Source organism: Emys orbicularis, chromosome 12, assembly GCF_028017835.1.
Source record: "Emys orbicularis isolate rEmyOrb1 chromosome 12, rEmyOrb1.hap1, whole genome shotgun sequence".
Lineage (NCBI taxonomy): Eukaryota > Metazoa > Chordata > Testudines > Emydidae > Emys > Emys orbicularis.
Window position 1 is genome coordinate 47,836,659 of NC_088694.1, and position 15,838 is coordinate 47,852,496.

Sequence of the window (15,838 nt, forward strand, 5' to 3'; positions counted from 1 at the left end):
GCTGACATTACAAGGTTAATTTTCTTCCTTCTCTCCTTTACTCCTCCTCCCCCCAGGTCACAGAGGAGACAGCTAGGGCCCTGGAGACCCTGGGTTACACCTGCTACCTCCGTGGGGTTATCAAGGTCAAGGGCAAAGGCCAGCTACGGACCTACTACGTCTGCACCGACCTGTCCCGCTGTGGCCTGCAGGCCCCCATGCTCAGCTGAGAGCTCCCCCCTGGACAAATGGACACAGCCCAGCCTACAGAGGGCTGGTCTCCTTCCGTCCCACTGTAGTACTTCCTCTCCAGCACTCGGGGGAGCCGGCACAGGAGCCTGATGGCTTTGCATTCATCCACTCATGTCACGACTTGATGCCTGGACTCAGTCTTTCACAATGGGACAAGCAAAGGGCTGGGGGGAGATTTTGGGGGGTGGCTCAGAGGGTGATGAACCCCACCTGAAGGAGGCATGGAAGGGGGGGCTGGTTTGAGGTGGATGGGGTTCAGAGGGGAATGACACCCCTGAAGAGCTGGGTGAGTCAGGATGGGCGAGTTAATATGGGGGTACATGGAGAGCTCGGAATAACATGATCCCCCTCAGTGAGGGGCTGGGGGAGCCAGATAAGGAGAGTCCCCCCTCTCCCCCTTTAATCCCTCTTCCTTGAAGGCCGCCCACCCCCCCGGCCTCCAGGCCCCGGATGTGCTGTTTCTCAGCCTCATGTGTGTATGTGCTTCCTGTTACCCAAGATCAGTGGCAGGAAACCGCAGCTTCCGGAGAGACCAGAACTGGCTTCCCCGGGAAGATCATCCTTCCCCAGGGTGTGCCAGAGCCTGGGGGGGATGTTGAAGGTGGGATTGTGTGTGCAGAGTAGGGAGGGAGGTGTGTGTGTGTGTCTGTGCACGCACGTGTGTGTGTGTGTGTGTGTGTGTGTGTAGGGGGAATTCCCTATAGTTTTAATATAGGCAGGGCCATTAGTCAGCCTACTGATTGCCTGGCAGCTCCCATTATAAGACCTTGTTTTCTGATAATCTCGCTGAACTCAGGCTGAAATTTCCCATGCCAGGTGTCTGCCTCAGACTGATTGTTTTTTCTGGAACGTTTGAGACGAATACGTTCAGCCGTTTCGCAGGGCGAGGCTAGTGAAAAATCCCCTGGTTTGCCCAGGTGGACTTCTGGCGAGCTTCTCTTTCAGCAGCCCTAGTGCCCCCTTGCGTCCGAGCAGGAACGTGGCAATTTGGCAGCGAAGAGCCTCGGAAGCTTCGCTCCGTACCTGAGGCTCAGCAGGGCTTTCCCTGCAGGTGCAGCGCTGGGCCGAGGACAAGCACTGGGAGCAGGGCTCTTGGCTCACTTCTGCTCTCAATGCCCCTCTGCCGGGCCCAGGAGACGGACGCTGCCTGATTGGAATGAAGCGGGGAGAAAATTGGGTGGGGGGAGTTAGGCAAGGGGAATGAGGAGCCTGGGAGGGCAGGGGAGGGGGCACAGCTTGGAGGTGGGCAGAGTATGGCACTAGGAGCTGAGAAGGGATTGGGACTGTCTGGGACCAAGAAGAGATGGGGGCTGTCTGGACAACGAGACTAGGGCTGTCTGGGCGGGGAGCCTGGGACTGGCTGGGGAAGGAGACTGGGAGCTAAGAAGAGACAGTGGGGCTGGGAGCTGCTGGGGTGGGGGATTTTTAGGCCAGAAGTGGGCAATAGATCATTTAGTCTGACCTCAGAGGACACTGGGTCTGGCTGGACAAGGAGCCTGGGATTGGAAGCCAGGGAGAGAAATGGAAAGTGGGGTGAGGGGGCTGGGAGCCAGGAGGTGCTGGGGTGGGGAGACTGAGTGCAGACGAGGCACTGGTACAGGAGCAAACAGCTGTGCAACCGACGCTTGTTCCCCTCTAGTGCAGGACCACATAGAGGATGACAACCTACTACTGCTACCAGTTATTCTGCAGATCTCTGTGCGGTGGATCCAGTGATTCCAGCCCTGCTGAGGAGCCATGTGGGTGTCAATATGATGCCACATGGGGGGATTTCGGTGTGGGGTTTTGTTTTTTCAGTTTGTTTTTGTAAAAACCCAGGAAATCATCCACAAAAGCTACATTAAAAGAATATTATTAAGGTTACAAAGCTGAGCATGCCCAAGGGAGGAAATGCCCAAATTCAGGGGGGCCTGTGCAAAACGGACTTTGGTAATGGTCTTTTCACGTAGCTTTTGTGGATGTAATTATTCTATTTAAGGTCATGTAGGAATACACAGCATTACTGATTTGTAACCGGCGTCTCTGTGGCTATCTGTTACTCGCCGCACACAAGCTGAGCAGGTTTCTCCCTCCCCTCCCCCCCTCCAGAGCAGGGGGTGGCAGGGACACACACACACACACACACACACACACACACGGTGCAGGTCTGATCCCCTGCAGCAGGGGGACACACACATCACACAGCAGGGCTCATTTCCTCCAGCAGGGGGCAGCAGCAGGGGCTAGTGGGTCTAAGGGCTAACAACAACAGAACCAACCAGAACGCTACCGCGGGTGTGAAGGAGTCACAGCTTCCCTGGGCCAGCGATGGTAACAGGCTACAAAGAAACTTTCCTTTAATTAAGCAAGATAACACAGAGGGTGAATTCGCACGCTGAGGGCTGGGTTGGAGCCAGCGCCCCCTAGCAGGGATAGGCCGTGTGTCCCGTTCCCCACCCGCTAAGCCAGCCGGTCGTCCCCCCGCCAAATCGGGGCTGGCGCCCCCTAGAAGGGATGACTCACATACGGCCTATCCCTGCTTGTACCCTAGCTGGCCACTGGGAGCAGCCAACCACACAGCGCAGATGGGAGGTACGAAACCTTCCTGGTGAAATCCCAGATTCCCTTTTTATCTGGCTGTGAAAATAGACTTAGGGGAAGGATGGTCTTGTGGTTCAGAGCCCTGGACTGGGTCCCTAGACACCCCCAGGCTGTTCCTTGCTCTGCCACAGACTCTCTAGATCACCTTTGACAAGTCGCTGCACCTCCCACATGCCTCAGTTTCCCCGTTTGCAAAATAGGGATAATAATCCTGTCTTTGCCCATTTAGACTGCAAGTTCCTAGAAGCAGGGGCTGTCTCACTGTGGGTTTGTGCAGTGCCTGGCACAACAGGGGCCCTGTTCTCGGATGGGGTCAGTGCAGCCTCAAGCACCTCTTGTAACTTCCTGAAGACATGGACTCGCCCAGCCTCAGCCTCTCAACGTTCCCTCCATCCCTCTCGCCCTCACCCTGTTTCTCTCCATCTCTTCCCCCACCACCTGCCTCTGTCCCGCAACCGGTCTCTACCCCTCCAGCTTTCACTTTCCCGTCACCTGAGCAGACAGGCCACTTCCTCTCCACAGTACAATGGTAGCGCCTTGACTCCCTAAATCATCGATCCCCATTCAGGCTTGAGTCCCTTTTCCATATTTACACAAAGTCCAATTATTCTCCTTGTGTAGCTGGGCCAGTCCCCGTTGGTGTCAAGGTGGAGATATTGGAGCCTGGGTTTGTTCCCACAAAGTCACAGCTGGAGAGGAAGGGGAAAATGGGTGTTGCGGGCAGGTTGTTCAGACCAGGACAACCCCCAAATAAGAAGCAAATGAGCACTCCCCGAGCAAATTCTTGATAGTTTCACCATCACTCCATGAAGGAGTCAGTTGGGGCCTTGCACCATCGTCTTCTGGGCCTCCCAGGAAGATTTTTCCCATTCTTGTTCCACATGGCCCCAGGGCTAGCCCAAGATGTTGGTGGATGAGGTGGGATTGTTGCAGCTCCTGTCCCACGTGCCCTAGTGCTAGTCCAGGGTGTTGGTGGATGAAGTGGGATTGTCGGAGTGCCTGTCCCACATGGCCGAGGGCTACTCCAGCGGGTTGGTGGAAAGGGTGATGCTCTCTGGGTTCCCATCCTGCACCATCTCCAACTTGGCCTCCTCGCGCCGCTGGATGGTCCGCCCCGTCCCAATCCGCGTGCTGGACATCTCTGAGGCCGTCCCCTCAAAGAGCTTGGCCATGAAGCCTATGCCAGCCGACTTGATCAAGGCACCACCGGTGAAGGCATAGAGGATGGGGTTGACGCTGCTGCTGAAGAAAGCCAGGGCCGTCAGGGTGGGCCGGGCCATCTTCCCAGCCACGATGAGTCCCTTGGAGTGGCTCAGCGCCCCAACCACGTCTAGGATGTTCACCACGTGGAAGGGTAGCCAGAAGAGGGCGAATGCGGCCACAATCAGCACAATGAGCCGGTTGGTGCGGCGCTTCCTCCGGAAGCGGGTCTCCTGCAGCCTGCGCCCGATGACACAGTAACTCCAGATGATGGCAGCGAAGGGCAGCACAAAGCCAGTCAGGGTCTCAAAAAGGTTGTGGAAGACGAGGTGGCCAATGGTGGGATGGGACAGGTCGCAGAGAAGGTGCCTGCCCCTAAGCACCAGCTTGCGGTAGAAAATGACCGGCACGGCAAGGAGGAAAGAGACCATCCAGATGGCCAAGACCAAGGACCTGACCACCATGGCAGTCCGGATCTTCTGGGAGATGAAGGGCTTAGTGACAGCTAAGCAGCGGTCCAGGCTCATGAGAGTGATGAGGGAGATGCTGGCGTACATGCTGACGCCGCAGACATAGTGGCACAGCTGGCAGACCACGGAGCCGAACTCCCACTTTCCGGCGCTCAGGAGCCGAAGAAAGAAAGGGGAAGTGAGCAGCACGGCGCAGTCGGCCAAGGCCAGGTGGAGGATGAGGAGGCAGGTGACCGTACGCTTCTGGACACGCCAGAGAGCGCTCCACACCACGAAGATGTTGCCGGGGAAGCCCAGGATGAAGGCCAAGGAGAGCACGGTCAGCCCCAGCTTGGCGCCAGGCAACGGGGGCAGCGCGCCTGGCTGGGCGGTGGTGTTGAAGGTGGCGTTGGTCATCAGGGCGCGAGAAGGGCCTGGAGGACAGGAAGGTTAGTGAGAACTACAGTAAGGACTTTATAGTGCTTCTCCTGCCTCAGTTTCCATAATCCAAAATACAGCCCTGCCTCCCCCCCACCTCTCTACCCATTCCCATATGCACCCCCTCCATCCCCCCACATACACTGCTCTATCCCCCACTCCTCTGTCTATCCATCCCCATAAGCACCCCTCTATACACCCCTCCATCCCCCCACATACACCACTCTATCCCCACTCCTCTGTCTATCCATCCCCATAAGCACCCCTCTATATACCCTATACACCCCTCCATCCCCCCACATACACCGCTCTATCCCCACTCCTCTGTCTATCCATGCCCATAAGAACCCCTCTATACACCCTATACACCCCTCCATCCCCCCACTTCTCTGCCTATCCATCCCCATAAGCACCCCTCTATACCCCCTCCTCTGCCTATCATCCCCATTCACACCCTCCATCCACTATACACCCCTTTGTCCCCCCCACTCCTCTGTCTATCCATCCCCATAAGCACCCCTCCATCTCCCCACATACACCGCTCTATCCCCCCACTCCTCTGTCTATCCATCCACACCCCTCCATCCCCCACCTACACCCCTCCATCCCCCTCCTCTGTCTATCCATCCCCATTCACACCCCTCCATCCCCCACCTACACCCCTCTACCCCCCCAACTCCTCTGTCTAGCCATCCCCATTCACACCCCTCCATCCCCCTATACACCCCTCAACCTCCTCATTCTTCTGTCTATTCATCCCCATTCACACTCTCCATCCCCCAACTACACCCCTCCATCCCCCCACTCCGCTGTTTATCCATCCCTATTCACACCCCTCCTTCCCCCCCAATTTTTCTGTCTATCCATCCCTATTCACATCCCTCCATTCCCCACCTATACCCCTCCATCCCCCCCATGCCTCTGTCTATCCATCCCCATTCACACCCCTCCATCGCCCACCTATACACCCCTCCATTCCCTCACTCCTCTGTCTATCCATCCCTATGCACATCCATCCACACCGCTATCTACTCCATACATATCCATCCCCACATACCCCCTGTCTATCTCCACATCCACTCCTCCATCCACCCCACCCCGTTGTCTGTCCATCCTCGTGTACATCTATCCACCTCCATCCACACCCCTCCATCCACCCCCACTCGTCTATTTATCCCCATATACATCCACCCCATCTATCTATCTATCTACTCGCCCTGAGTTTCCCTTGGCGGGAGGATGGAGGGGTGGCTCTCAAGGCGGGAAGAGGTGTATGGTTTCCTGAGGACAATGTGGGTTGCTGATGGGGCAACTTCCTCCCTGCGCTTGCACCGTTCGGCGCTAATTCCACCCGTCATTTCACAGCAAAGGGGGGGGGGGAGATTGCGGGAAGGGGGGAGAGGGAGACACCTCCCAGTGAAAGAGCCGACAGGGGACTGGAGGGCAATGGGGCTGGCAGGAGTTTGGCAGCACCACAGGACCCAGTGACCCAGCTGACCTCCACCCCCACTGACTTAGATGATGTGGTTCCCCCACATATACCCCCCAGCTCTGCCGCCGACCCACAGCCCCTGCTCTGCCAGTGCCCCTCACTCCCAACCTGCAGCCTCCTGCTAGCCCAGCCCTGGGCTCCCCTCCCCAGCACTGCCAGTGCCCCTCACTCCCGACCCGCAGCCCTTGCTAGCCCTGCCGCCCCCATCCTGCCAGTGCCCCTCACTCCTGACCCATAGCCCCTGCTAGCCCGGCCCTGGGCTCCCCCCAGCTCTGCCGGTGCCCCTCACTCCCGAACCACAGCCCCCTGCTAGCCCAGCCCTGCCCCCCAGCTCTGCCGGTGCCCCTCACTCCCGAACCACAGCCCCCTGCTGGCCCAGCCCTGCCCCCCCCCCCCCAGCTTGGCATGAACCGATGCTTACGGTTAATCCGTAGGACCTTCTTGCTCTAGTCCAAGCTTCCTCCAGCCGCGTCAGCTGTCGGGCGTCTCTCAGAGCCACCCCAGCTGTCTGGCTGCTCCGAGGGGGCTGAGTCAGCGGGTACGAGCATCCAGCGGAAGCTTCAGCAGCGTTGGGTAACCCACAGGCAGATCCGCCCCGCTGGGTGTCTCGGGGGAGGTGACCTAAAAGCAAGTGGGAGAAATGGGGACACTTTGTTTTTGGGGTTGGGAGGTGGTAGTTGCTTGTAGAAGACAAAGCCCCCTACTAGCAGGACGTCGGGTCACCCTAGGGGGAGGGGAGAAGGGACCAGGCTTCTTGGGACCCAGGCGTACGGCTCTGCTTCCCCTCCCCATTTCCCCAGAGTGGAGCCCATTGGGAGGGAGGCGAAAGGGAAGCTGGAAACCTCTATCCCCCTTCCCCCCCCACCTCCCCGGAGCCCTGGCCTGGATTGGGGAGTGAAGTGACCCCAGCCCTGATGCTGGAGAACAGGTTCTCACATGATGATCACACCTTTTGTTGAGTCACACACCCTGCAATGACTGTGGGGGGAGAGCCCCCTCCCTGCAGCACAGCGCCCCCTAGTGCCGCACTGATTGTGGGGGAGAGCGCCCCCTACTGAGCCCCCACTCCCTGCAGCACAGCGCCCCTATTGAGCCCCTTCCTCGCAGCACAGCACCCCCTAGTGCCGCACTGATTGTGGGGGAGAGCGCCCCCTACTGAGCCCCCACTCCCTGCAGCACAGCGCCCCTATTGAGCCCCTTCCTCGCAGCACAGCACCCCCTAGTGCCGCACTGATTGTGGGGGAGAGCGCCCCCTACTGAGCCCCCACTCCCTGCAGCACAGCGCCCCTATTGAGCCCCTTCCTCGCAGCACAGCACCCCCTAGTGCCGCACTGATTGTGGGGGAGAGCGCCCCCTACTGAGCCCCCACTCCCTGCAGCACAGCGCCCCTATTGAGCCCCTTCCTCGCAGCACAGCACCCCCTAGTGCCGCACTGATTGTGGGGGAGAGCGCCCCCTACTGAGCCCCCACCCCCTGCAGCACAGCGCCCCTATTGAGCCCCTTCCTCGCAGCACAGCACCCCCTAGTGCCGCACTGATTGTGGGGGAGAGCGCCCCCTACTGAGCCCCCACTCCCTGCAGCACAGCGCCCCTATTGAGCCCCTTCCTCGCAGCACAGCACCCCCCTAGTGCCGCACTGATTGTGGGGGAGAGCGCCCCCTATTGAGCCCCTTCCTCACAGCACAGCGCCCCCTAGTGCCGCACAGGGGTCAGCACTGACTGCCAGGGGAGAGCGCCCCCTACTGAGCCCCCACTCTCTGCAGCACAGCACCCCCTATTGAGCCCCTTCCCCACAGCACAGCACCCCCTAGTGCCGCACTGATTGTGGGGGAGAGCACCCCCTAATGAGCCCCACCCCTCCTCACTCCCTGCAGCACAGTGGCTCTACTGCCACACTGGTGCATTGGGGCCAGCACTGACAGCCAGGGGAGAGCGCCCCCTAGTGAGCCCCCAACCCTGCTCCCTGCAGCACAGCGCCCCCTACCGACGCACTGGGGTTAACACTGACTGCGAGCTCTGAATCAGCTCAACGAGGAGTCCCAAGGCACCTTAAAGACTAACAGATTTTTTGGGGCATAAGCTTTTGTGGGTAAAAAATCCACTTCTTCAGCTGCATCAGCTCTGTCACTTCCCATAGCACTCACTGACCTACTTCACCTTGTTTGCTTGTGTGGGCTGAGGAGGGCCCAGCCCTGCACATTTCTAGAAGAGTAGAAATGTGGGGTGGGGAGGGACCTTGAGAGGTCACCGAATCCAGCCGCTGCATTCAAGTTTGTGATGCCTCAAAAGCAGATTGGCACCCCGGAGTCCTGACTCCCAGCCTCCCCCACCCCCAACCTCTAGACCCAACTCCCCAAGCGAGCCAGGATAGAACCCAGGAGTCCTGGTTCCCAGCCCCCCTTCCCCGCTCTAACCACTAGACCCCACTCCCCGAGCCACAATAGAACCCAGAAGTCCTGGCTTCCAGCCCTCCCCCCCAACCCACTAGACCCCCACTCCTCTCCCAGAGGCAGGGATCGAATCTACCTTTCATTGACCCAACCCAACTAATAAACGTTTGAAAGCTTTTCATGACTTCCTGAAGTTGAACAGGAACTCTGGGTGTCAAATGAATTTTCCACACCTATGAAGTGGTTTATTGCAACTAGTTCCATGTAACATAGTCATGGGCTGTTAACACACCAACGATCGATTTATCTACAGATCTACCGACCAAAGAATGAGTTTGATGGTATGTAACCCTCAACCCATCGCCTCATGTGGGTGTTTTTTGAGCAAAGATCTTGTTGCCCTGCGGTTCAGAGACAAGATGGTATCAGGCCATGAATTCAAAGGATGATATTTTTAGTACTATCAGCATAAGCCTGAGTCAGATCAGGCCTCCCTGGTGTGCCAGATGCTGCACAGACCCCAGCCAAGATCGGGGCCCAGATTGTGCCAGGTGCTGCACAGACTCCGGCCGAGATCGGGGCCCAGATTGTGTCAGGTGCTGCACAGAGCCCGGACGAGATTGGGGGCCCTCCTTTGTGTCGGGTGCTGCTCAGACTCAGAATGACAGCCAACCCCTGCCTTATTTACAAACTAAATAGACAAGGGATGGGAGGAGAAACTGAGGCACAGAGAGAGGAAGTTTCTTACCTAAGGACTCATGGCAGATCAGTGGCAGAGTCAGGGATAGAACCCAGGAATCCTGGCTCCCAGCCCCCCTGCTCTAACCACTAGACACCACTGCCCTCCCAGAGCCGGGGATAGACCCCAGGAACATCGACTAGGTAGTGCTACCCATATAACAACCTTTATATTACATCAGGTGAGGAGCTGGCCTGGCCTGTCTTCTGCACTGCCTGTGGGATAAGAGGCGGTTATTGGGCAGATCTGGTGCTGCTCTGTATTCACGGCACCTACAGTTGGTAACCGTATGAGTCCATGGGGCAAGGGACAGCGGCGTGTGCCCTGGGCCCCACCCAGCGGGGCCATGGGGCCCGTCTGGGAGCAGGGCAGTTCCTATGTCTTTCTAGTCTATGACCTGGAATCGCAATGCCCACATTTCACCACAAGGAGGCAGCAGTTTACTCCCATTAATACAGCATGGGAATGGGAGTCCAGCACGAAGACATTCCCCTTTAAATGCCCTTTGAAGGGAAAATGACCCTGAAATTTGGACTCTGGCAGTGAGAAACAGTATCCTTAAAGGGGATGTTTCCCTGAGGATCAGAGTCTGGCAGTGAGAAATTCCACCCTTAAAGGACAAGTCTCCATGCTGGATGGAGTCTGGCAGGGATAAACTGCACCTGTGAAGGGCGTGTCCCATGACACAGGAGGGGCACAAGAACGCAAGGCAGCAGTGTTTGGCAGTAAGAAATTCCCCTTTAAGAGCAAATTAAAGGGGAAGCACCTATGAGGACCAGAATCTGGCAGACAGAAATGTTTGGAAATGAAAAATTCCTCTTTAAGAGCAAATTAAAGGGGTAGTGTCCAGGAGGACCAAAGTCTGGCAGTGAGAAACTCTGCTCTTAAAGGGGAAGAATCCACAAGGACCAGAATCTGGCAGTGAGAAATGTTTGGCAGCGAGAAACTCTCCTTTAAGAGCAAATTAAAGGGGAGGTGTCCATGAGGACCTACTCTTAAAGGGAAAGTGTCCATGAGCGGGAGTCTGACAGTAAAACACTGCTCTTAAAGAGCAAGTATCCATGAGAAACCATGTTGGCAGAGAGAAACTCCACCCTTAAAGGGAAAGCACCCGCAAGGGCAGTGAACAAGTAGTACTGCATCAGTGAGGGCTAAGGGGATGCAGCTTGGTATGGACCCTGTCCAGGGGGTGTCAATTGCCCCACGGCCCCGTCCTGCTTGGCCCCCTCCCCTCCTGCCTGCAGCTGCCCTATCTCCACACCCTCCCCTGCCACTGTGTCCTTGTCCAGGTCTCTCTGGGAGGGTGACTTCTTGTGCACCTCCCCGGAGGCCCCCTCGAAGAACTGGGCGATGAACTTGGCCCCTGAGGTCTTGATCAGATCCCCGGCGGCGAAGACGTAGAGGACAGGGTTAATGCTGCTGCTGAGGAAGGCCAGGGCAGTGGCCCCCGCCCGGCCAGCCTTCCACGCATGGCCCAGGATCTCTGCTGCCCTCCCCGAGGCCATGTTGGAGGCCACCTGCAGCACGTTGACCACGTGGTAGGGCACCCAGAGGGCGGCGAAGCAGAGCACCACGGCGGCGATGAGCTTCCCTGTCCGTGCTCCCCGGCGGTGCCACCGCCGCCCCCGCAGCCGCACCAAGATGGTGGAGTAGCAGCCCACAATGACTGCAAAGGGCACCACAAAGGCCACCACTGTCTCCATGGTGAAGTGGAAGACAGCCAGGCCCGGCGTGGCGTGGCACGGCTCACAGATCTGCCACCGCTCGGACGGGTCCGACAGCAGCTGGCGATACACGAAGGCCGGGATGGCCAACAAGATGGCCGCTGCCCAGAGGGCGGCCAAGATCTTGACCACCAGGCGCTTCTTGCGGATGGCTTGGGAGAGGTAGGGCCGGCTGACGGCCAAGCACCGGTCCACGCTCATGAGCATGATGATGAAGATGCTGGCATACATGTTGACACAACAGAGGTAGTAGACGCCTTTGCAGACGGCGAGGCTGAAGAACCAGGTCTTGAAAGTGAGGAAGAGGATGAAGAAGGGCGTGAGCAGGAGGACGGCTCCGTCAGCCATGGCCAGGTTGAGGACCAGCAGGCAGGTGACCGAACGGCTGCTGGGCTTCATCTTCCACAGGATGCTCCACACCACAAAGAGGTTGCCCGGCAGTCCGATCAGAGCGGCCAGGAGGAGGAAAACGATTCCGGTCATGCTGGAGACCGAGGACGTCAGGAGGGTGACATTGCTGGAGGTGTGCAGGCAGTTGTTCATGGTGGCATCGGGCGTGGGGCCAGGACAGATTTCTCTGGGGGGGAGGGAGGAGCTGAGGTTAGAAGGGCTGAGATACAACAGAGGGGGTGGCATCTAGTGATAGATAGATAGATAGATAGATAGATAGATAGATAGATAGATAGATAGATAGATAGATAGATAGAGGGGGTGTACAGGGATAGATAGATAGATAGATAGATAGATAGATAGATAGATAGATAGAGGGGGTGTACAGGGATAGATAGATAGATAGATAGATAGATAGATAGATAGATAGAGGGGGTGTACAGGGATGGATAGATAGATAGATAGATAGATAGATAGATAGATAGATAGATAGATAGATAGAGCGTATGGGGATGGATGGATGGTAAGAAAGAGAGACAGGTGTTTATGGGGATAGACTGATGGATAGATGGAAGAACACAGGAGGTTTGTATGGGAAGACAGATTAGAAACAGAAAGTGTATTTTCCAGAAAGAAAGAAAGAAAGACCTGCAGATCTGCCAATGCCCCTCAATCCTGACACGCAACCCCCTTCTATCCCAGTTCTGGGCTCCCCCCCGCAACTCTGCCAGTGCCCCTTACTCCTGACCCACAGCCCCCTGCCAGCCCAGCTCTGCCGGTGCCCCTCACTCCCAACCCAACGTACCCCACTGAGAGGCCTCCAATCCAGGCGGGTTGGGGCTGGCTGGAAGTTCGGCACGTCTGGACTGGAGCCGCTGAGTAATGGGGCCCCGGAGCACAGGGCTGGGCCGAGGAGCAGGCAGGCGGGTTGGCAGGATCCCCCCAGCCGATCCCGTAGGCTCCCAGGGAGGGAAGGGTCGGGTGGGGACACACCTCGGAGCGCCCAGAGCTGGAAGAAGTGGCTTCTGGAGACTCTGTCATTCCTCCTGTCCCCGCCCGCTCCCGACACCCACAGGGAAAAGATGACAGCGCAGGATGGGTGCTGGGGGCTGATAAGGTCCCCGCAGCCCTCTGCGAGAGAAAAACTGGAGGGCTCTGAGAGCTTCCACACGCCTCTGCCCCTCACTCCAGACCCGCAGCCCCTGCAAGCCCAGCCCTGCCCCCCCAGCTCTGCCGGTGCCCCTTACTCCCCAACCGCAGCCCCCTGCTAGCCCAGCCCTGCCCCTCCCAGCCCTGCCGGTGCCCCTCACTCCAGACCCGCAGCCCCTGCTAGCCCAGCCCTGCCCCCCCAGCTCTGCCGGTGCCCCTTACTCCCCAATCGCAGCCCCCTGCTAGCCCAGCCCTACCCCCCCAGCTCTGCCAGTACCCCTCACTCCCGACCCGCAGCCCCCTGCTAGCCCAGCCCTGCCCCCCCAGCTCTGCCGGTGCCCCTTACTCCCCAATCGCAGCCCCCTGCTAGCCCAGCCCTACCCCCCCAGCTCTGCCAGTACCCCTCACTCCCGACCCGCAGCCCCTGCTAGCCCAGCCCTGCCCCCCACAGCTCTGCCGGTGCCCCACTCCCAACCCGCAGCCCCCTGCTAGCCCAGCCCTGCACCCCACAGCTCTGTGGTGCCCCTCACTCCTGACCCACAGCCCCCTGCTAGCCCAGCCCTGGGCTCCCCTCCCCAGCTCATGGAAAATGATCCTATTAAAGAGGTTTCTCTCAGAGATCTCAGGCCTCTCTGCCAACATGGTATTTCAAAAATAAGGGATTGTTTTCCTAGCACCCCCACCCCACCCCTCCTCCCGATATTATTATTGTTAATACTCATGAGCAGGACTCACCTACATTCGCCAGGGGTGTTTCCTGCTGCTGTTTGGAGCCCTCAGCAACCCCCAACCTTGTTGCACAGCGATGAAAAGAGAAGGGAGGCCCCTTGTAATGAGGCCACCGTGGAACATTTGCGTCTGTAATTATTAAGCTGAGGCTCCTTCTTTGGGACACCGACGAGCCCCGGCTGACACGCTCCGGCGGGAGAGTCCGTGACCTGCCCGCAGACTGTAGGGCCCACCGATGTTCCTGAACGAGACTCCGCACCTGGCTATTCCACCCACACACGCCTCAGTCCTCAGCCGGATTGGGTGCTCCAGGCAATGTCTGTTCCCTTGTCAACTCCCCTGCCAGGCGTGCTGAGACTGGAGATAGCAGAAAACCCTGGATTCCTGCTGGCCTGATCTAATCCTTAAAATCTTTGCCACGCCCTGAGCTGGGGAGAGAACCCAGGAGTCCTGGCTCCCTGCCCCCCTTGCTCTAACTCACTAGACCCCACTGCCCCCCCAGAACCGGCAGTAGAACCCAGGTGTCCTGGCTCCCAGCCCCGGACCTCAGCTCTAACTCACTAGACCCCTTTTCCTCCCCTCTCAGAGCTGGGGATAAAACCCAGGAGTCCTGGCTTCCTGTTGAGTTATGTGATTGCACCACTGAGGCTGGAAAAGAGGCCCCCAGGGTGCTGAGTCACCCGCCTGCTCCCTGCATCATGGCATCCCCTGATTGCGAGGGGAAAGCGCCCCCTACTGAGCCTCCCAGCAGCACAGCGCCCCCTAGTGCTGCCCTGGGGCCAGCACTGCCGGCAAGCGCTGACTCAGCTCCGTCACTTCCCATAGCGTTCACTGACCTCCCTCACCCTGGTTTGCTTGGGTAGGCTGAGGACAGCCCTGCAGCGCATGTTTATAGATGAATAGAAATGTAGGGCTGGGAGGGACCTTGAGAGATCACCAAGGTCAGCCCCTGCACTGACGTGTGGGATGTCTCAGAATCAGATTAGAACCCAGGAGTCCTGGCTCCCAGCCTCCCCCTAACCCACTAGACCCCAGTCCCCTCCCGGAGCTGGGGATAGAACCCAGGAGTCCTGGCTCCCAGCCGTCTGCTCTAACCACTAGTCCCTAATCCTCTCCCAGAGCTGCGATCGAACCCAATGTGACAGATTTGTGTTACTAATTTGCCTGGAACGTTAGTTGATTAGGCTGATGCCGCAGGATTTTTGGGGGGGAGGAGATGACGAGGCAGGCACACCAAGGGTTTACATTTTAAAGCTTTATTGATAAAATAATAAAATGACAGCAGAGAGTGCTGGGACCGTTCCCACGTCACTCAGGGGAAGAAAGAAAGCGTTAATGCCCCCAGGCCCTAACCCACTTTTCTACTTATATATGCACTGCCCAGACTTGGCCAGGTCTGGGTGTAATGTCAGAAGAAAAGAAGGGGAAGGTGGACAGGAGTGCTGTCCTGGGCCCAGGGCGTTTAAGAATCTGCTGTGTTCTCCAAATTGCTTTAGCTTTTAGGAGGGTTTTAAGTTTTGGGTGTGTTTTTGTTTTGGCCCTCTGTTCCGGTGCTTTGTTGACCAGTTTGCACAGGCCTGTGGCCTCCCCAGTTTCTAAGACATTCCGGCTTCGAAGACTGGGGTGTTTTTTGTTTGTTTTGGCCTTTACTGGTTTTGCCATTATTTATAGCTTTGTGGTTGTTTAGTTGAGAATTTTTTTTTTATGGGGCCCTCATTTTTCTTGGCTGTTAGCCAAGTCTTGGCTGTGGGCAGTGACCTTGGGCGGCAGCCAGCGTTTTATTTTTGGGCTGAGTTCACCTGCTGCAGTGTTGAGTTTACCCCGTTCTTTGCTTTTCGTTTCCTCCCCCTTCGGCCTCTCGTACCTACAAAGGAAACTTTCACTCTCCACTTACACCCCTTTAACCCTCCGCTTGCCACCGCGTTAGCAATATACAGTGCTGATTTACCTTCCCGGGGGGCTCCCTATGGGGAGGGGGCCCTGGGGGTGTGACAGTCCCCCCCCCTTGACCCCGAAGCAACCTTTTGTTGGGAGGGGTCACCATTTAGGTTTCCACCCTCCCTCCGATACGATGGCCAGGGTTACTATTGGTCTTCTACATAAGCAGCAATACACCATGCACCAAATTATTAAAACAGCAACAATTGCATACACTAGCCAATTAGTGACATAGCGTAACACGTCCCCCTGCTGGAATAGATGCCCCACTCGGATGGCTGTGGCAAGGGCAGCTTTCTTTAGATTCAATACTGTAAGGGAGGAGGCATCTGTCTGGAATACGGTTAGTCGTTTCCGGGTGTGCATTAAGGGCAGGAAAACATTGGGTGT

At 57.4% G+C, this 15,838-nt stretch overlaps 3 protein-coding genes across 3 annotated transcripts in view; 1 reads left to right on the plus strand and 2 right to left on the minus strand.

The window, feature by feature from the left end:
* The window catches only part of ADCY4 (adenylate cyclase 4), a 35,906-nt gene extending 35,697 nt beyond the window's left edge, over positions 1-209 (plus strand). Inside the window, exon 25 of the mRNA XM_065414401.1 lies at positions 57-209. Coding sequence (XP_065270473.1) covers positions 57-209 — 153 coding nt within the window. The remainder of the gene's footprint in view (positions 1-56) is intronic.
* Positions 210-2,782: 2,573 nt separating this feature from the next.
* LTB4R (leukotriene B4 receptor) lies at positions 2,783-4,877 on the minus strand. Its single transcript, XM_065414736.1, has one exon. It carries the CDS (start codon positions 4,875-4,877, stop codon positions 3,831-3,833), a length of 1,047 nt encoding a protein of 348 aa, XP_065270808.1. The 3' UTR covers positions 2,783-3,830.
* Positions 4,878-10,669: 5,792 nt separating this feature from the next.
* On the minus strand, positions 10,670-13,633 carry LOC135887219 (leukotriene B4 receptor 2-like). Its single transcript, XM_065414991.1, has 2 exons — positions 13,521-13,633; positions 10,670-11,819 (listed from the first exon to the last, which is right to left on the minus strand). Exons 1-2 carry the CDS (start codon positions 13,631-13,633, stop codon positions 10,670-10,672), a joined length of 1,263 nt encoding a protein of 420 aa, XP_065271063.1.
* Between the last annotated feature and the right edge of the window lie 2,205 nt (positions 13,634-15,838).